Raw genomic sequence first — 21,054 nt, forward strand, 5'->3', positions numbered from 1 at the left:
ATGTTTTTGTGTTCAAAAACAGCTGGATGAGGCCCAACAGCAAATATTCACACTAATGTGGCTAAGTGACAGTAAAGACATGTAACATGTATTAGGGTTTGGCTTAGGGTTACTTGCATGTAATTATGCATAATTAATTAGAGGCCAAGCTCCGAAGGTGCTAAGGCATCTATTGTATCCGTTACCGTGATTTTCTTCTTCTTCTGCCGCAAGTCTATGGCAGCCCATAGAACCGCTTGCGGGAAAGTTGTGAAATTTGGCACACTGATAGAGGACAGTGAGAAAAGTCACCATAGCAAATTTACACCATAGCAAAGTCTCTAACTCAAACTCTCTAGCGCCACCACTTGTCCAAAGTTGCACTCATGTTTATGCTAATTACTTTTGAACTGTAAGCCAGAAAATTAAAATTATTTTTTTCCTCTGAATGCTTGGCCGAGTTGAATGAACTCCAAAATTAAAAAATCACAAGGTTTAGTTTTTTTGCCATTTTTACTTGTTCGTAAAACCTACTTTTTCAAACTCATCCTAGGCCGTTGCACTGACTGTCATGAAAATTGAACCAGATTATCTTCAGACCATGCTGGCAAGAAGTTTCAAAGGAATTCAAATTGATTCGTCCAACCGTTATTGGATAACATGCGAAAGAATTTTATGAAGAGCATGCAAAAATGCATGTGAGGTTATATCTCCGCAACATTTAGGCATATTGAAACCAAACTTGGTGTGTGTTATAACAAGCATGACCTGAGACTACCTTCAGCTTTTTGGTACTGTGCCACCTAGTGATCAGGAGATATGAAAAATGCATATTTTTGCTGATAACTTCTGAATGGTTGGGCCAAAAATGACAAAACTGGTCTCTTTAGATTCGATGCATCATGCCAAGTCGAATGATATCCAATTTTCCCATGTCAGCCATTTTGGGCGTCAGCCATTTTGAATTTTGTCATAAAATGCTATAATTTACGAACGCATTAACTTATCGTTACGAAACTTGGTAAGCATCTTTGACACTTTGTCCTGATGGTACTCAAAAAGTTTGAGTTCAGCGCCACCTTGTGGTCAAAAGTTATAATGAAATTTATAAAAATGCTAATAAGTTTTGCTTATTACGTTACGTTAGCCTATAGTAATGGGAATGTTGATAGATTCCTTGGATCATGCCGAGAACATCGATACAAATTTTGCCATAATTGACTAAACTTTCTGTCCACCATCTTGATTTATGTTGAAAACCTACTTTTTCGAACTCCTCCTAGACCGTCAGTCCGATTTTCAAAAAATTTGACTTGGATCATCTTCAGACCATGCTGGTAAAAAGTTATGGATTTTGTGTCGATATAAGAAATGGTTCTCGTTTAGCACGTCAATGAATTTGCTGGAAAGATGCCAAACTGCATCTGAGGGCTGTATCTCTGCAACGCTTTGACCTATGTAAATCAAACTATATATGTGCCATTGTCACATTGTACTTTTTCGAACTCCTCCTTGTCCGTTGTTCCTTTTTTTACCAAAATCGAGTCCGACTGTGGTGACAAAACGCTATGGATTTCGTGTCGATAAGCAAAACTGTTTTCATAAAGCACTGCTACAAATTTTAGGCACAGTGCCAAACTGCATTTGAGGCTGTATCTCTGCAAATATTTGACATATTGATACCAAACTTTGTATGTGCCATTATCACCTCACACTGACCATGCCACATTCATTATTCAAGAACTGTACTTATCCAGAGTGAGCAAAAGGGCTGGCAAAATCACTCTGGACCCCTCACACTACCTCTTTGAACTGTTGTCATCTGGTCGACGCTACAGAGCTCTGAGCACCAGAACGACCAGACACAGAAACAGTTTCTTCCCTCCGGCAATCCATCTAATGAACACTTGATAATAACTGTGGAACACACAACACTATTTATATTTATATACACATACACTTATTTATCTAACACACATACTTAGTGTACATTTAGATTTTTGCACATAATATACCTGTACATACATAACTGCCTATTGCAATATACCTGCACATACAATTGTCAATTTGTATATTGTCATTCCTTACCTACTTATTTCTATTTTTATTCTTTTATTATGTGTTTTTTGTTCTGTCGCCGTCATTCTGTTGCACTGCGGAGCTTCTGTCACGAAAACAAATTCCTCGTATGTGTAAAAATACCTGCCAATAAAGCTCATTGTGATTCTGATTCTCATTCTGATTCTGATTTGATAACAGTGCCACCTATTGGTCAAGACTAATAAACCATTCATGACCCGTTAATAATTAAAATAATCAAATTTCCAAAAATGCTAATAACTTTGCATTAACCTATTGTAATGAAACTGGTATGAAAATATTCCTTGGGTCATGCCGACAACATAGATACCAATTTTTCCATAGTCAGCTGAACTTCCTGTCAGCTGAACTTCCTGTCCGCCATTTTGATTTATGTTGAAAATCTACTTTTTTGAACTTCTCATCAACCGTTGGTTAGATTTTCACTAAAATCGAGCCAGATGATCTTCAGACTGTGGTGACTAAAAGTTTTTGCAATGAAAGAGAAGTAATCTCGCGCTCAGAGAACTTAAGACGTGCCAGATATCTGCAGCTAAACTGAATAAAAAAGCAGAATTAACTGAAACGTTCAGATAATAAACACAATAAATAAATAAAATTTATGAATGATGCAGTGCTAATTGACATCATTTATTACAGTACAGAAACTATAAAGTATATTTTCTACCTTATTTTGTGCAGAAAATTTAAATAATTGTTTGTAGTATATAAAACAATCATAAAATTGCCATTAGGAAAAAATTATAGATTACAAATTATTGATTATTGTCCAGCAGTGTATTTGATTTCTTATAGCAAATTCAAAGTAATAGATAAGAAAATAATTCCTTGTAAAAAAAAATATATATATATAATTATTATTATAATAATACATAAAATAATTGTATTTGACATTTCTGTCACTTCTGAAATGATGGCTATGCCCCTGGTGTGACAAAATGTTAGCCTATGCATAATACTTTTAAAGCTCTTTTTTTTAATCTTGGCTTACAGAAATATTTTTACATATACAGTGCCTCCCATAAGTATTTGAACAGTAAAGACAAAATTGCTTTCTTTGCTGTGGAGTCAAGACATTTGCAAATATGATATAAAAGATGAATATGCGACAAAACTACATAATGTCACATTTTATTATTAGGTCTTTCTACACATACATGTTTTACCAGATAAAAAGGACAGCACTTTTAGAGTTCATCCCACTATTTGATGTGAGCATAAGTATTGGAACAGTTGAATTTAAGGCAGATGTAAAAGATTAAAAGCTAATATTTAGTTGCAGATCCCTTGCATGCAATCAGAGCAGTAAGTCTGCAACCCATAGATATCACCAGATTCTTGGTCTTATGCTTTGAAATGCTTTTCTCCAGGCTTTAATGCAGCCAGTTCCAACTGTTGCTTGTTTTGGGGAGTTTCTGTCTTTAGTCTCCTCTTCAGCTGGTGATATTAATGTTCAATCGGATTTAAATTTGGAGATTGATTTGGGCAATCTAAGACTTTTCTTTGCCCTGATAAAGTCCTTGACTGAACTGGCAGGTTGTTTTTGGTCATTGTCCTGATCTAATACGAAGTGCTTTCTAATGAGTTTGGTGGCATTTTCTTGAATACTGGTAGCCAAGATGATTTTGTACCCTTCCAAATTCATTCTGCTACTGCCATCATACATTAAGTCATCATTAAAATTAAGAGGTCCTGTTCTAGAGACACCACCTCCACCAAGCTTTACAGATGAGATTGTATGCTTAGGATCATTTGCAGTTTCCTTTTTTCTCCACACTTTTGCTTTCCAATCACTTAGATGAAGGTTAATCTTGGTCTCATCGGTCCATCAACTCAGTTCCAAAACTCTACTGGCTCACATTTGTGAAGAATCTTGCCTTTCTATTTTTTTTGCTGATCAAATGTTTGCATCTTGCTGTGTAGCTTCTGTAATTCTGTGTCAAATTGTCCTGTGGACTGTAGATTGACAGAGCATCACCCCAGCTTTCTGGAGGTTGTTGGTGATTTTACAGACATGTATTTTAGGGTTCATTTTCACAGCTTTAATGATTTGTCTGTCATCAACTACTGTTGTTTTTCTCAGCTGATCAGGTCGTCGTTGGTTGCTGATGTCGCCGGTAGTTTCCAAACTCTTGATTTCTCCATGCCCTTTGTTTTTCCTATAGTTCTAATTGACTTCCTCTTTTCTTTTAGCATCCACATTGCTTGCTTTTCTTTCAGAGACGGCTTCCTCGTCTTCATCCTGGTTTGTGTGTGTCATCATCGAATGCAAGATTTGGAATGCAGAAGCAATGGATATAACTGATAAGACACATTCCTTGCTTTTAATATCTGAAGAATTAATGCAACAGGACACAGCTGAACACATTAAAACATTTTTGTGTTAATTCACCCAATAATAAAATGTCACATTCTGTAGTTTTGTCTCATATTCATCTTTTAATAGTATTTACAGATTTCTTGACTCCACAACAAACAGAACAATTTTGTCTTTACTGTTCCAATACTTATGGAGGGCACTGTACATTTACAAAAGTGTTTTTCTTTCTCTCTCTTTCTAACCTATGGTTCTGTAACCATAAAGGCTGCTGTTTAATTTGCCCCCGACTAAGCATTTAAATAATTTAGGGGAAGCATTTAAATAATCCTGTGAATGCACTTAAAGAATGCGCATCGAATCGTTATAATCGAATCGAATCGAACTTTATTGTGAATCGAATCTAATTGAATCGTTCTAAATTTTTGCAAAAATCGTTCTTGAATCGAATCGAAACCCTATGAATTGTGAATCAAACTGAATCACTGTCTCCCCCAAACATTCACAGTCAAAAGTGATTAGCAAAGAAATCATATTACTAGTGGTTGTATTTATGATTTTTCAGCCATTTTACTCAAATAATCTTAAAATGGTTTTAATTACTAATTTCTGCAGTTGGTCTGAGGTTTGCTTCTGTAGTGCTTGGACCCGTAATTGCTGCTTGCAGCTATATTTGTTATTATAATAGTAAGTACATGTAAAGTGTAACAAGGACACACATTACATGTACTTACTATTATAGTAACAATTAATTATGCATAATTACATGCAAGTAACACTAAGCCAAACCTAATCCTAACCTTAACTATATAGTAAGTACATTAATTAATATTACTCAGTACTTAAATGTATAATTACACTATAACAAGGACACCTTAAAATAAAGTGTAACCATAACATTTTACGTATTGTAAATAATAAATACATTAAAATGGAAAACAATTTTGGTCCCACTTTAGATTAGGTGGCGTTAACTACTATGTACTTACATATATATTAATCATTTGATACAATGCACTTATGTACATACATGTTTTTAAATTTTTTAAATATCAGCATGTAAATACATCTGTAATTAATTTCTGTAATTACATTTATAGTTGCACTGTTGACCCTTCCCTTACACCTTAACCCATCCTTAAACCTACCCATACCACCAAACCTGTCCCTAACCTTACCCATATCCCACCTCAATAGCAGCCAAAGTGTTTTGCAATACAGTATAAACACAATAAGTATATTGTGCTTATTTTTTGATGTAAGTACATAGTAGTTAAGGCCACCTAATATAAAGTGGGACCACAATTTTAAATTGTAATTATTTTTCACAATATCATACAATATTGAACAGTAGTGTACGTATGTATATGCAAATAATTTTAATTAATTTAGAAACATTTATTTGCGGATCATATAAATAATTTGATTAAAATTCTAAATCGATTCACAGCCCTAATATATTCACATTACAAATCTTTGTTTATCTTACAGAGGTCAGTCTGATGTACCTGCAAAACTGCTTATAGAGTGCTACTTACCTGCTATAGTTCACTTTCCTACACTGTGTCAATTTGATTTAGTTTTTACACTGTAAATCACAGACTTACATTTAAATAGATTCAGGTGGGCTAATTTTACTGTCAACCACTTGGTTTATCCAGTTTATTTGACTCAGCTAAAATAGGTGATGAAATGAGAATTTATCTCTTTTTATCTCTTCGGAGAGTGTGGGAGTGTTGGTCGGTTAACTTTAGTAGTCCTTTGAGATGTTTCTTGTTCTTTAGTCTGGCAAATACCTTAAAGAAGTTGGCTTTAGGGGCTCTCCGTGAGTCTTCCCTCGCTCTCTCCTGGGCAGGGCCCCAGCGACATTGTGGCAGGATAGACCCGCTGTGGCACATCTTACGACACTGGACTAATTGAAAAGGAGCAGCAAACCCCATAAAGTCCTTCTCATGGCTCTCAGGACAGTTTGAACGTGGCCTCCTAAACAAGAGTGGGAATGGAAATATTTGGGCAGGGAGTGAAGTTTTGCCTTGAAAGCACACCTCTGTCTCCTGGTGAAATCGCAGCAATATTTTGTGACCCTTGAAAATTGCTCCTGAACCAGGATAAACCTTGACCCAGTTTGAAAAGCTGCATCGTCTCAGGAGGACGAAGAAAATGTTGATGTGAACTTTGACCTTTCTGTGTTGATATTGGGCAACTGCCAGCTTACAGTTTCTCAGGCACTAGGGCCATGAACATGCGTGTGTATTTGTGTGGGAGTGTGTAAGTTTGTATGTGTGGGTGTGTGTCAGGGGATTGCGTGGGTATATATTTTACAGCTCCGAGGCAGTTTTTGGACCGGGATTGTGTGAGACAGTCTCCCTGTGTGTTTTTGTAGGAGTTACCCGAATATAGAGTTAGATGTATGATAAAGCAGTAATGTTAACCCAATGGAGCACTGTAGAAAAACAACAATCACAGGGCCACAAGCTTTTAAGCTGAGACATAAATCACTAAACAAGTGAAAAAAGGGTTTTTTAGCTAAAATGTGATGCTATTTGTCAGAAAACCTTTTTGAAATGATCTGGACTCACAGACTAGTTGGAGACTTTTTGACGAAGAGCATGGCAGCTTCCAGGCTCTGTGCTTTTGACCTAATCCCCATTCCTTTTTGCTTTAAAGGTCTTGTCAAACATGATTGCCACTGATATGCTTGTTTTGTTAGAGTGAAAATGGTGCACTGTCTTTAACTCAGTGTTTAGAGTTTGTTTTCTTGCCTACATAAAGCTGCTAAGCCTAGCAGTGGTCACGAGTGGAGCTGAGCCAGTGAGTTTGGATCTGTCAGCTGTCTGAGAGTCGTAAAAGTGATTGACGCTCCAGAGAATCATTCCTCAAAGTAGGGATCATCCCAGAGTCCTCACTACATTTAATTAAGTGTCCTTTATCTTTTTCCATATTTCTCTCTTTTCCCTGTTTGACTGTGTTTTTTTCTCCTTTCTTTCTTTTTTGACTGTGGGAACAGAAGAGCAAACTTCCTAGAAAGTATTTTACCATTTGCTTGCATTTCATTTAGGCGTGACATCTAAGCAGCTTAGTTATACTTGTCCTAAATAGCCATTGTTCCAAAAAGAATAGTTTAAAAGTGAAAATTCTGTCATTTTTCTGTGGGACACAGGAGGATAAATTTTAAACAATATTCTGGTCTTTTTCATGCAATTAAAATGAATAGAGACTGGAACTTTCAAGCTTCACAAAAGTGTTCAAAATGAACACTATATTTCAGGTAGAAGTGTGTATAAGCCCCTACTTCTGTCCCTCTTTCACTTGCTCCAGTTAAAAAAAAAATACAAAAAATTCTTCCCCCTCTCCCTTGTAACTTTTACTTTTTGTCCCACTCTGGCCTGCAAAATCCTGCAGGTAGATTTTTCAGCCCTGCTTCATTATGATTTTGTCTCACTCCACATCATAGGCTTTTTTTTTCCTAATTCCCATACACCTACATTACAAATCTGACCTCCCCTTGTTGCATTTATCACAGTAGTCACCTGTGTAATTTTTATTTTATTTTTAGAATCAGGTTTTTCAGGAGTACCATTAAACTTTTTTTTTTCCATGCACACATCAGCAATTCAAAACTTGTCCTTTGCCACACTCATCAGTGTCAGATCCTACAGGTTTTCAGCAGCCTTTTGATTGCTTTATCATGAAATGCATCAAAATTTGATTTGTTATTTAAAAAATAGCAGTGTCACTTTTGAGTCACTGACTCAATGATCCATTTGCAGCAGTTAACAGCCCATTAAAAGCTCATTGGAGGTGAAGATTATTAGAGAATAACAAACTCCTTTTCAATCTGTTGGTTACAGAAAGCTGGCTTGCGTGGCTTCAGAAGACTTTTATAACACTTGGTGTGATGGTGCATTTGCATGCTTTTTGAAGCTTGAATGCTTCAGTCCCCAACAACCAAGAGTCTTCAGAATTTTTCCAGTTGTGTTTTACAGAAGAAAGAAAGGTTCTGGAACGACATGAAGGTGAATAAATAAGAACAGATTTAAAATGACTGGAGCTCTATTCCTTTAAAGATCTAATATCTTTCTGATAGCTGTGATTCTGTCACGTCACACAGCAGTTTTACTTTTAGTGGAAACAGGCATGGTTCCTAAATAAGTCATTGTGTTAACCACAATTTTATTAGCATCCCATTCATGTGGCTTATTTCTTCTTGTAGTTTATAGTTTAATTTTAAAAGTGCATATGTTTCATACTTGTTCACTTGTTTGTTTACATCCATCGCTGTGGAAGGTGATTGTAAATTCCAAGCCCAATTGATGCAATATTGCGCATGTGAACATGTGTTTGTGTTTGTATTTTGCGTGTGGACACTGCCTGTGTCCCGTTTTTACCTCCCAGTAGGTCTTCTCCACAGCAGCTGTGACTGTGGTCAAACAGTGCTCCATGGTGATGGTTGTTGGTTTGTGCCTGGGGGCTGCAGTGGGGTCTCTGAGCTGGGGAGCTTCACAGCTCTCTGATTCTTGGCCAGCATTGTGTAATCACTCACAGTGGCGCAGCAAAAACAGCTTTCACAATCAGCTGGATGTCTCTCAGCGGGCCAGCACTCCAGCAGGGACAGGGAGAAGGGCATATTAGTAGAAAGAGGACAGCAAGGCACAAGGGACAGGCGTGTTGTGTTTATATGTTTAAGTTTGTATGAATGTTTGTGTAGGCATTAGTTAATTTGCATGTGTGTGAGATAGAACTGAAGTTTATATAGTAAGTATTGGGGAGTTTGTTTAGGTGTGTGCGTGTGAGCATGTATATATATGTAGAGGAACTGTACGTCCGCTCCAGCTGTGTTTGGGAATCTGACAGATTATTCACTACATTAATTCCCTTTATTAAGCCTCTGGGTCCAGGCCAGGCCAGTGAGAAGCGCTCACAGCTGTAACCCCCTCCATGCCACAGCATATGGCTGACTTATTCTGTCCTCTGTTTATGGGTGATACTGGGAGCGAGAGATTTTCTTCCCCACTGCTTTTGTGCTTGTGAATTTGTACACACATGCAAGTTTATGTGCTTGTGTGTATATAAATATATTTGTATTTCTCATGTATTTGTGTGTATACAGTACTGTATATGCTGGTGTGATTTACTCTGTACCTGGTATATGCTCTTTAAAGTATATGGTTGTAAGTTTTGATTTCCTCATTAAAAAGTTTATCAGGGCTAACTGCTAACAGGTTATAAGAAGTAATAAAAAATAAATTCATTCTGCACACTTTTTATGTGGCATCCATGCCAATCAGTGTGAAGTCTAAGACCGCTGTCATGTCAGCCAGTGCGACAGAAAGCATATATTAATCTGGCAACTGCTGTTTTGTTTGTTTGAGTGGTAGAAATGTGTGTCAGAGGTGAGTGTGGTCTTTCAGCCTGCAAGCATGAAAAACGGGTTACTTATTTTGTTCTTTTGTCAGACCACTTATTTTGCAGAGTGCAGCTTTAAAAATGAAACATCTTTAATCATTTTACTCACCCTTACATCATTCCAAATCTCTGGACTTTCTTTCTTCTGAGCAACACAGAAGTGTCCTCCACAGAAAAATGGCATACAGGTTTGGAACAACATGAGGGTGAGTATATAGTGAAATGATTTTTTATCAAAATTTTAAAAAGATGGACCCCCCCCCCCACTCCAAAAAAAATTAATAAAATAAATCTGTCATCATTTACTTTTATTTGATTCCAAATCTCTTGGATGTCTTTTATGTATATTATTTTATGTTATACAGAAGAAAGTCATACAAGTTTGTATGGAAACCCATTTCCGCCACTGAATAGAAAATAAAAAAGGTAATTGCGACTTTTTATCTCACAATTCTGACTTTTTTTCCTCACAATTGCGAGTTCACATCTTGCAATTCTGCCTTTTTTCAGAATTGTGTGATATAAACTTCCATAGGTTTGGGATGACATGTTCACCCAAAAATGAAAATTCTGTCATTATATTTAAAATTATTTAAAATCATTATATTTAACTTTGTTGCTTGTAAATGTTTTAACCTCTGATTAAAGGAAGCCAATCTCTGACAAACCAGCAATTTATACAAATGTCAGTAATAATCCTCCTAATCTAAATTGAAAATGTTAATGTTTTGATATTAATTAAGCATAGCTGACAAAAGTCCATTTCAGCTAATATTCTGTGCAAAGTTGGAACCCCAGGAAGCTTGACGGAAAATGAACATGATTCAAAATGTTTTCTCTCATATTAGAGGATCAATCCACTCTTATGACCACATGGAGGGAGAAGCCGAATATTCTTGGCCCTTGTGCAAAGAGCTTTCAGTGGCCTTGAAAATGAACCAATGTTGGCACATTAATCAAAGTACTGCCAAACATTTATCAAACGAGAAAAAACAATCAAACGAAAAAATAAAAAAAATTAAACAAAACAAAAAAATCAAACAAAAAAAAAAATTCAACATATAAAAAAAATCAAAGAGAGAGGGCAACATGGGGCCTCTCTCTTTCCATAAAAAAAGACACTGAATCCGGGGAATAGATGCATTAAAAAACAGTGGAAATATAAACCATGCATCCGCTCTTTTGCAATATGTTGCATGTTGATCGCTATTGTAAAATGTCAGTAGGTGATCTTAAATGAAAGGCTAGCATTTGGGATGGGGCCCCTCTTGCATTAGTGGCCCACTGAGGCCATTCTGAATGTCTGTTCTGCTGAAGACTGTAAGAACTACAGATACAATGTGTGGTCAGTGGATAGAGTAGGATGATGTGGTGTGTAAGCCTTGGTCACACTTCTCTCTGACACAGATGTCATCAAACAATGAGTGCAAATGGACGTGAGGAGTTTAAAACCCCTTCTTTTGATAATCTTTGGTAATGTAGATTTTTCTAGAATAGTAAATGTAAAAAAAAAAATCTGTAGGGCACGAAAGAAGCTTGTGCCGCTTTTCTATACATCAGCAGTTCTTGATGGACTGTCAAGCTCAAAAAAGGACAAAAACTCAACATAAAAGTGCAATGAAAGCAGTCCACAGCCCACTTGTATGTTATATTCCAAGTCTTCTGAAGCCATATGACAGCTTTGTTTGAGGAAACCTAAACTCTACTAAACTCATATGTCTCAAATCACATATAGAGTCCATGATGCTGGTTAGAACTCAGTTGGTTCTCCCATGTTGTCACCAAACAAAAGACCTGTGTAATGGCATTTTATTTGAGAGCTACAGTAAACAGGACATAGTACAATACAGCTACAGGATGATTATTATTGAATAACAACATACATTTTAGTCTTGCATTTTTGCTGTATAAATTTCAGCAACTGCACCAAATTGCTTTTTTATGCTTAGTTTGCACCTCTGAATAGGGCCATAAAAACCTGATGATTTTGTCTAAATTTTCACTAAACCTTTCCATATTTATATAATATTCAATAATTTTAAATCCCAGGCTTTACAGAGTTTTTTTTATTTATCGATTGTATAAAATCTATATCATGTCTACAATCATGTTGATATTCAGGTAAAAACTGCTCTTTGCTTGTGTGAAATTGTTTAACTTTATAATATGATTCAAATATAAAAAACAAAAACTCATACATAGGCATTATTTGCCCTTACCTCAAATTTTGTGTGTCCACACGTACATGAGTATTTTTATAAACAGAGTTTTTTCTTCTTCCATTTTTAAAAAATCTCTGTCCACATGAAAATGCGAAAGCATGCTATGGAGCATTGTAAAGAGCATGCCAAGCCAACGGGTGGCAATATAATCTCAACTGTAAAGCTATTTTGGCCAGTCAGAAGCCTGAAAAAGTTTCCAGCAGGCCGAGATAACAGTGCATGCTCCGACGTCACAAGCCAAGGAAGTCGGGGAAGTCATGGCCTAGTGGTTGGAGAGTTTGACTCCTAACCCTAAGGTTGTGGGTTCGAGTCTTGGGCCGTAATACCACGTCAGAGGTGCCCTTGAGCAAGGCACCGAACCCCCAACTGCTCTCAGGGGGACGTAAGTGATTTTCACCATTTACAAGGGGTAGTCAGTGATTTAATTGTTGTCTGAATCCAGGATGTCTGTGTTTTTCTCTCACCACCCTGGTAAAAATCCCCGGCCAAATTACCTACTGTTTTTTGACAAACACCGAGGTTGTGTGGTAATTTAATCGTGTCCGAATCCACATTTCTGAGTTTACGAGAAGAAATCGATTCAAAATTCAGTGCTTAAACCCTTTTTGAGAACTTCTGAACACCGTAAGGTGCGTTAACTGTTGTACTTAGGTGTGATTTGCATACATATTTATTTCTGAAATGCTGGAAAGTATTTAAAAGAACAAAACTTCATAACTGATCACAGCGACTGGGAGCAGAAAGAAAAGCACGCAAACATTCTAAATGGGTCTTTATTATGGCAGCAGCAGGTATGCAATGCAGTTTTAAAATGTGTATTATAAACAGATATATAGGCTACATAACTATATCACGTATAATTATATACAACTATAGCGCGTCTTTTTAAGCAGGAGATTTAAATAATCAAAATAACAAATAGGATTATATATTATAAAATATGCTTGGAATAACAATACATTTTACATAATAATAAGTATTTTTAAATGCATTTTACACAATAATAAGAATACATTTTGTATTTACAGCAGACAATTATGTGACTGGTCACGTCAGCAGCGCGTTCCCAGGTTCGTAGGATCACAGATCTCACTCCTCCTCTGTGAATAAATCGCCATCCGAATCCATGAGTTTTATCACTGAGGTGATATGTAAATTTATGTTTACAGACATCCACATGAGAAACAATTACCATCCGAATCAGGCTTAACATTGCGTTTTTGAAAATCTTCACCCTGGCAGGAGTTTTCAAAAATGTTTGGTTTCAGTGACCTGACGCTGCGTTTGCGTGTGGACGACTGGCCAAACCGCATAGAAATCTGCGGTTTTGAAAATACCCAGGTTCGTGTGGACAGGGCCTAAGAGGCTATAATACACACTGAATTTGTGGGCTCTTAATGTGTGTTTTTGTTTGTTTTTTTTGCAAAGTAAGGGACATACTCTAACGTCAGCTTGCACATCTTTAAAACAACAAGCACGATATTACTGTAAACGACATACATTGCAAAGTTTAAACCATAAAATAAAGAATGGTCATCCTGTGTTATGTCTTATAGTTGCCTAGAGTCATACACCCCAATGAATGCTTTCCCTTGTTTGGTGTAAAGGGAAGATCTTTACCAGAATTTTAAAATGACTTTTACTGTAAGTACATTGTATAAAGCTTTAATCTGAACAAAAGCATGTGGCTAACACCCGTGTTTGAAAAATCATCACTTATACATACACCGCAAAGGCTGAGTGGCCTCTAGACACGCGTGACAGCATTCTCCCCATGGACCAGAGCCAAGCCTGTGGCGGCAGATTGGCTGCAACATGAGAGAGCGACCAGCTCTTGAATTTAATACCATCATAATGCTGGGTTTGTTTAGTGCCGTTAGAAGGATCCAATATCGACACGTCATTGCATCATCCATCAGCCCTGCTTTAAAACCCTCCTGTCTTTTTGATGCTGCTGATAAAGTTTCCTTCAGTAGCAAATCTGAGATCATTTTTTAACATAGTTATTGTTAAGATTTGAATGGGAGAAGTTGGTTCTGGACAGCAATTAGAGGCAGGTTGATTCCATTTTGTTAAAGTTCAGTAAAAAGAGAGATGCTATACATCATTTATGCATAGGGAAGTTCATAATATTGCCTATCCATTAGGATGCCAAATCAATCAAAGTCATAACCATGTGTTAATTTGAAAATATAACTGGGATCCTAACATCCAAAACTTCTGAGCCTGAATAAAAAAGTAATTGTGACTCTATATCTGAATTTCACCTCTACATGTATATCTGTATCAAAGTATTCTGACTTTGTTTCTCATATTTGCAAGCTTGTGGCTGAATCTGACTTTTATATTTTATAATATGACCACATCTCACAAACATCACTTTATATTTCAGTTGTGACTTTGTTTCTTACAATTTCACAATGTAAATTTACTGTATATTTCACAATTGCATTTTTTTTTCTTCTGCAGAATTGGAAAATACACAATGTGAATATATCTTGCGGTTGTGATTTTTGTTTTGCGTAATTGTGATTGTCTCACAGTCTTACAATATGAAAGTCACAATGAGACTTTAAATCTTGCAACTGTCTTTGTTTCTCATAATTATGACTTTGTTACTCACATTGCAACTTTATATCTTACATTGTGACAGTCATGATTTTGTTTCTGGCAATTTTGTCTTATAATTGATCATAATTGGGACATTGTGTCACAATGTGACACTGTGTTTTGATGAAAATATCACACACTGTTGATTTATGCCTCATAATTGACTTTCTTATTTTTATTTTCTGAAGCAAATGTATTTTATGGATGTACATACAGAGATACATACACACTAGAGGTGTGCAGTGCTGCACCCCTGACCCCCATAAGCTTTTAAGACAGAACAATATGCTTGTTTGTAAGTGCCATTTTTTGCATGACTTTGCATCAAACGCTTTTTGTGTTGTAGCAACAAATTCTCTCTAATTGTGCCAAAATAGTTGAAAAGATACATAATCAATAGGGTAGTGCAGCTGTTTCCAAAGGAGCCTTTAAACACAGCTGCTGCTGCACCCAACATCCCCCCTCTCTCTTCTGACTCGTCCTCCACCCATGTTTTTCATTTTCTGTTCGCTTTCAAAAGCTGTCACCTTAACAACGGGCCATATAATAAGTCCCTGTTCCCTTATGAGCCCTGAACCCCAAAACCGCCCAGAGCCGGGTGCTGGTTTGCCCCTCTTTCTAGTATATGGAATTAAAGCTCTCAGAACGACTGTTTGAATATGTTTTATTAAGTTTTGCAAAGCCCTTGGCTTCAGTTGGGAACAGGGGGACTATTGTCCCCTGCATCTTGTAGAAGCTGCTGTTCAGCTTAGCAGCAGATGAGTGTTAGCCTGTGATTTCAGTATGACCTGTATTGTGTGTATTACTCCTTTGCAAAAAGGATGAAGGTGACTCTGCTTCCACCTTTTACTCTCTCTACCCCTCGCTCTCTCTTTTTCTTGCTTTGTTTGAATCAGCTGAGACAGCATGTTGTTGTGTTGAGAGGAAACATGTGGTTTCTGTTAGTAGGAACTGGGTGTCTGGCACCATGATATGCACTGGAGGTTAAAGGAAGATGGGAGGGGTTGGTGGGGTAATGGGACATTGAGATTGAAGACCCCGTAGGAGGATGGGAATCAAGAGAGAAACACTCTGCCATTGTGACAGACAGCTTTCTCTTTTCTATACACGCTACCTGTGTTTTTCAGTGAATAAATTTACGAAAAATGTACTTGAGAAGCAAAAATGCATGATAGAAGGGTTCAGAGAGACTGGGGCAAGTTGTCACAATTTTTACTGCAGTGAATATTTCTCAGAATGGGTTTAAGTCATTTTGTTATTATTATTTATATGTTTGGCATTTCTGCTTTTATTTTGATAGGACAGTAGCTAGACAGGAAGCAAAGTTGGAGAGAGAGAGAGGGGGACAGGATAAAGAAAGGTCTGTGACCCGGGACTTGAACTCGGGACACCTGAGGTGCAATGGCACTATTTGTCAGTGCATTGCCCACGATTTACCCAGAATTTTTTATTTTAGTTTACAGAAAAATAATTATTCTTGCTTAAGATAGAAGATACAATTCACTGAACACACACTGACTTTAAGTGGGGCATGTTGTCCCAGTGAAACCTACTGTTAAACAGCCTTTTACAGCCCTTTATGCAAAATTGTAAAACAAATATAAAACATAAATCATGAATCAGCAAAAACGTAAAGTTACAGTAAGATGCAGAAATATAAAACCAAAATTTTATATATTAGAATATATAATAACATTTAAAAGCACAAGACACCTTGTCTCAGTCTTATACCTATTAAAAATACTCTTTTCCTTAGACTACAATTTAACATTTTGTTTGAAATCTAACTTTTTGCCTGATTGTATGCCAATGTGAATATACAATATATGAAGCTTGTGACTTAGCTCTGTGACAATGCAACCATTGTTTTTTCTTGTTTCATACATAAATCTAAATACACAAATCTAGTGCTGCCTATGCTTAACATGATAGAAGGAAATATTTGAATGGTGTACACTAGCAATTCAAGGATACTTGAAACTAAATCGTGCTAAAACAAATTGTGAACAGCCAAAAACGAACTAAAAGGTGATTAAGCAGTGTAATGTGTGCATATGTCTTTGCAGCTGGAGCAGATGCTGTTGCAGCAGTCAGGAGATTCAGACCAGCAGAGTGTGTATGGCACAGAGCAGGGTTTGCTAAGAGAGGAAGGACGATCTTATAGGCTGAAGCTCCAGGCCTTTCAGGAGAGCCAACACAGACAGGCTCAGCTGGTGCAGAAACTACAGGCAAAGGTCCACTGTTAGATGTGGTCTCATTCAACACATTTAATTTTAGTCAAAGATGGGAAAGATTCTTTGAGGGGAAAAATGATTTTGTAATTGTATTTACTTTTAGAATATACATATCAAAAAGAAACCATGAAGCTTTGGAATAGTTGGGAATGTGCTCCATCTTAAGTTGTGGAGTGAAAGTATTTGTCTGTGTCTGCAGTTGCTCCAATATAAGAAGAGATGTGGAAATCTAGAGCAGCAGGTGTTGGAGAAAACCTCAGAGTCAGAGAAGCTGAGGCTCTCGGTAAGTCTTACTGGAGAACTTCACAGCCTTTATGAATGAATGGAGCATTTATATAGCACTTTATTGTGTATTGCTGTACACCCAACGTGGTTTACAATCATATTGTGCAGCATCCACTTGGATGATCCTACGGCAGCCACAGTACATTGGCGCCAATGCACTCACCAGTGCGCTGGAGCTTCTGAATTTTAAGAAATCTATCTGCTCATATGACTTTTGTTGTCTAATTGTTGTCAGGTGTTGCACTGTATTTTGGTGTGTTAGGTAGAAACCTGCCTCTGTCCATGTATTTAGCTCCAGTCACACCTAGACTCTTCAGCACACCGTCTCCACCGCTTTGAGCAGGAACACAGTATGGATGTTCAAAGTAAACTTGCACTACTGGAGGATGAGCAGAAACGGTAAGAAAATGATAAACCTTGTGGAGAGTTTCTTTATGTTTTTCCTTTTTTGCTTTGTTAGAAAATCCAGCTTCAGGTGGTAGTTGTGTTTTGGAACATGCTACCTGGTTTCCTAAACCAACTGTTTAAAAACCATCATGAGCACCATAAACTAGTAGCTGATCCAAGGTGGTCTGCCAGCTAGCTCCACCTAAAGACCAGTTTATATCAACTAAGAAACAGTGATCAGCCTGAAACAGGTAATGACCAGTTAATGAACAGCAGTAACTTGCTGTAGACCAGTCTGGAAAACTAATGAACAGCATGGACTAGCTAACAACCTGCTTAAACCAGCTAATAAACAACTGGAACAAATGCAGACTGGTTAGTTGTTAGATTAGACCAGCTAATGACCAGTTTGGAGCTACTAATGAGCACCTTAGACCAGCTAGAAACAAGCTTCCATGTTCTAAAACAGAAGTACCACCACTTAAGCTGGATTTTCCACAAGGTATTCAATGTTCTAACATTGAGAAATGACACATGAACAACATTTATTAAGAAGGCAAATAGAGCTGAACTGCTCTAAATTAAATCTCCTAGCTGCCTACTTCAATCCCCAAAAGTACATACTGGAAATGAAAAGTTTGAGAAGGGGGTGTCAAAAACAAAATGTATTCAGTTTGTCAGACTTAATTATCACAGCTTTGTTCACCGTCTCAGCCAAATAGTTTTTACTGCACTTCATACAAAGAGCCGGCCAACCTACCAACCCAGACGCCAGCCTTTAAAAGAACATGATTTACTGTGCCACTCGCCCGTAATTGAAACTGGTTATGGCAAACTCTGGGCCGTCCAGCTGCCAAGCTCTCATACATTTTTACACCTTAGTGCCTCTGTCAGAGAGCACACTGCACAGTGCAGTTCATCCGACCATCTGTGGCTCTGCAGTCTTGTAACACAATTTATTTAATTTTCTATGTCAGAGAAGTCAACTGTGCCACGGCTCATGAGAATTTCATAGCATGCCACAATTAACTGAGATTCAGCAGGGCAGAAGTGTTATGCCTGTTACACTACTGCTAAAATGTCTTTGCGTTTTCTCAGAGGGGCACAAGCTGAATTAAGCCAAGACACAGATTCATAGAGCAATTATACTTATTGAAAATGATTAAACACATTCTCGTAGCTTTGATCGTGTCTCTCTCTGTTTCTCACCCCTTTGATGATCGTTTTGTTCGTCGCCCTTACTCCCTCACACCCTGGCGTCAATCTTTGTATGTAACTGGGTGGATTCTGCCACGAATGATGTAAATAACCCTGTAAACTATTTGACAAGCAAATCTGGTGGAAATTAGGCTGGAGCTGACATGGACTTCATAAAACTGTCACGCACATTCCCCTCTAAGCGTGGCTGGCAACGTAGAATGTGACGTGGGCCTTTATGAGCCTGTAAACATAGAAGCTGATAGAGGCCGCGCAATGAAGGGGGGTGAGATCATGTGCAAAGTTTGGCTCATGGCTTCACAGGTGGAGGTCCCGGGATACAGTGCTCTGAAGCAGTTCCATATATTTCACAGGTGTTCTGGTTTGAGCCAGGTCAATTCACTGCTCCGGGAACAACTTGAACAAGCCAACGAAGCCAATCAGGCCCTGACGGAAAGCCTGCAGAAGGCACGAGAGGAGGCAGAGCAGAGGGACACGCGACTCAGGAGGGAACTTGAGGTGAGAGGGAGGAGGAAAAAGAGACAGAGGGAAGGAAGGAGAGATCTGTACTGTGTGTTTTTATCCAAATCCACAGTTTAAGGAAAATCTTTCCTTAATCCAATCCAATGAAACTCAAGTCTGGAACTTGTGGAATTCCACCCTGGTGCCTGTTTTGTCAGTCTGGACACTGTCTTTGTTTTAAATCATTGTTGTGATTTTCTCAGCTGTTGTTTCCTGTGAAAACATTCCAGTCGATTGGAAAAAGAGTGAGAATTCATTGCTCGGTGCAAACATCTGGTGATATGAAGGAGCTCATCTAGTATTCACCCTCATACAGTCAAGAAAAGTTTAAAGTATCATTTGTGTATGTGAGTCTCTGTGAGTGTGTGCGCCTAGCAGTTCAAGTATGTATGAGTGCATTCATTATTTTTGGTATGTGTGCATCTATAATGGAGACATCTTTAACCTCTTTGCCACCCTCCTTATTACCGAACCTGCCGACCATATGGCCGTGTCGCTCTCCCACAGATGAATACCTCCCGAAACGGCCGCGAGCAAGCCCGTGTGCGATCTCTGTGGCGCCAGGCCGCCTTCCTGCGAAGCTCTTTCACCCAGCTGCGGGCCTTCGCTGACAGGTGAGTGTAGCTTGCAACCAGAACCCTCTTTCCAAACCCTCCACCATTTATCCCCACTAGGGATCAAAGCGCAGTGGGTCACCTGGGTCACCCCTCACCCATCCTGACCGCATCATCCTAGGAAATGTGATGGTTAGATTGCCCTTCAGATTAGTCTTGAGCCATCCATCAGAGCCAAGCTTGATGAGGGCTCGGCCTGTGTAAATGCTGTGATCATTGTTGAGTAATTTGCTGTAATGTGGATAACTCAACACATGGACAGCGGAGAAAATGTTCACGACCCTTACTCAGACACGACACTGTTCAAAGAGTTTATTCCCAGATCACAATATAGTTTTGGCCATCTGGCTCTCGTCAGTTGTGAACAAAACACATTTCCTTGGGAACGTAAGGAAATTGTTGTGTAAGGGAATTTCATTTGCTCCTGCTGGTTGTAATCGGGTTTTTTGTGCTTTACAGGAGTCTATCCGACATGCGAACTGAGTGTGTGGTGGCTGGCCGACGTCTTCATACGGCCTGTGTGAATTTGGAGGCTAGCATGAGCCAGCCTTGTATCCCTGCTAGCAGCGGAGTATCTGCACTGGAGAATCAACTAAGAGACAAGCTGAAAGAGGCTATGCAGCTGCAGGCCCGCTTTGACGCAGAGAAAGTAGAGCTTAACTCTAGGTACAACATGTCTGTTTACATACACGTCCCATTCATTTTTCAACAGTAATATACAAGTGTCATCATGCTTGAGCAGCATGCTGTAATAAATACAAACAGTATTGGCAGCTGGGGTTAAATGATCATATTCTAAGGATTTCAGTGTCATAAATTTCAGCACCTATCCCTAAGCTTTGAATTGAATTATTGATGTCCTAAATTCACATCTCCTAGATGACTCATTGTAAATTGTCCTGAGTGCTGACACGCAGGGAAGGTCAACACAGATTGCCTCATCCATCCAACTATGTAGCATGCCAAAACTAGAGAGAAAGAGTGTGTCTCTTTATTTGCTGTTCAGTATCCTCTACATTCTTCATTTACTTTTATAATGTGTAAGTGGTCTATGACACTTTCTTTTGAGAGCGGATTCATGGATCTGACAGAGCAGGGTTGGGGTCTTCTGATGAATGGACTCATTGCAGCTTCTTTCTTCTACATCTTTTCATCAGTGACAGTTAGAGAGCAGAGAACAC

At 38.1% G+C, this 21,054-nt stretch overlaps 1 protein-coding gene across 3 annotated transcripts in view; it reads left to right on the forward strand.

The window, feature by feature from the left end:
• Positions 1-21,054, forward strand: part of crocc2 (ciliary rootlet coiled-coil, rootletin family member 2) — a 54,704-nt gene that overhangs the window by 4,574 nt on the left and 29,076 nt on the right. For 2 of the 3 annotated variants that reach the window (XM_042725834.1, XM_042725832.1), the window contains exons 4-9: positions 16,701-16,868; positions 17,068-17,151; positions 17,446-17,552; positions 19,112-19,256; positions 19,767-19,873; positions 20,333-20,539. In XM_042725834.1, the coding sequence (XP_042581768.1) occupies positions 16,701-16,868; positions 17,068-17,151; positions 17,446-17,552; positions 19,112-19,256; positions 19,767-19,873; positions 20,333-20,539 (818 nt within the window). The remainder of the gene's footprint in view (positions 1-16,700; positions 16,869-17,067; positions 17,152-17,445; positions 17,553-19,111; positions 19,257-19,766; positions 19,874-20,332; positions 20,540-21,054) is intronic. The other variant, XM_042725835.1, reaches the window with a different exon arrangement.

This window comes from Cyprinus carpio, chromosome B6 (genome assembly GCF_018340385.1).
Source record: "Cyprinus carpio isolate SPL01 chromosome B6, ASM1834038v1, whole genome shotgun sequence".
NCBI lineage: Eukaryota > Metazoa > Chordata > Actinopteri > Cypriniformes > Cyprinidae > Cyprinus > Cyprinus carpio.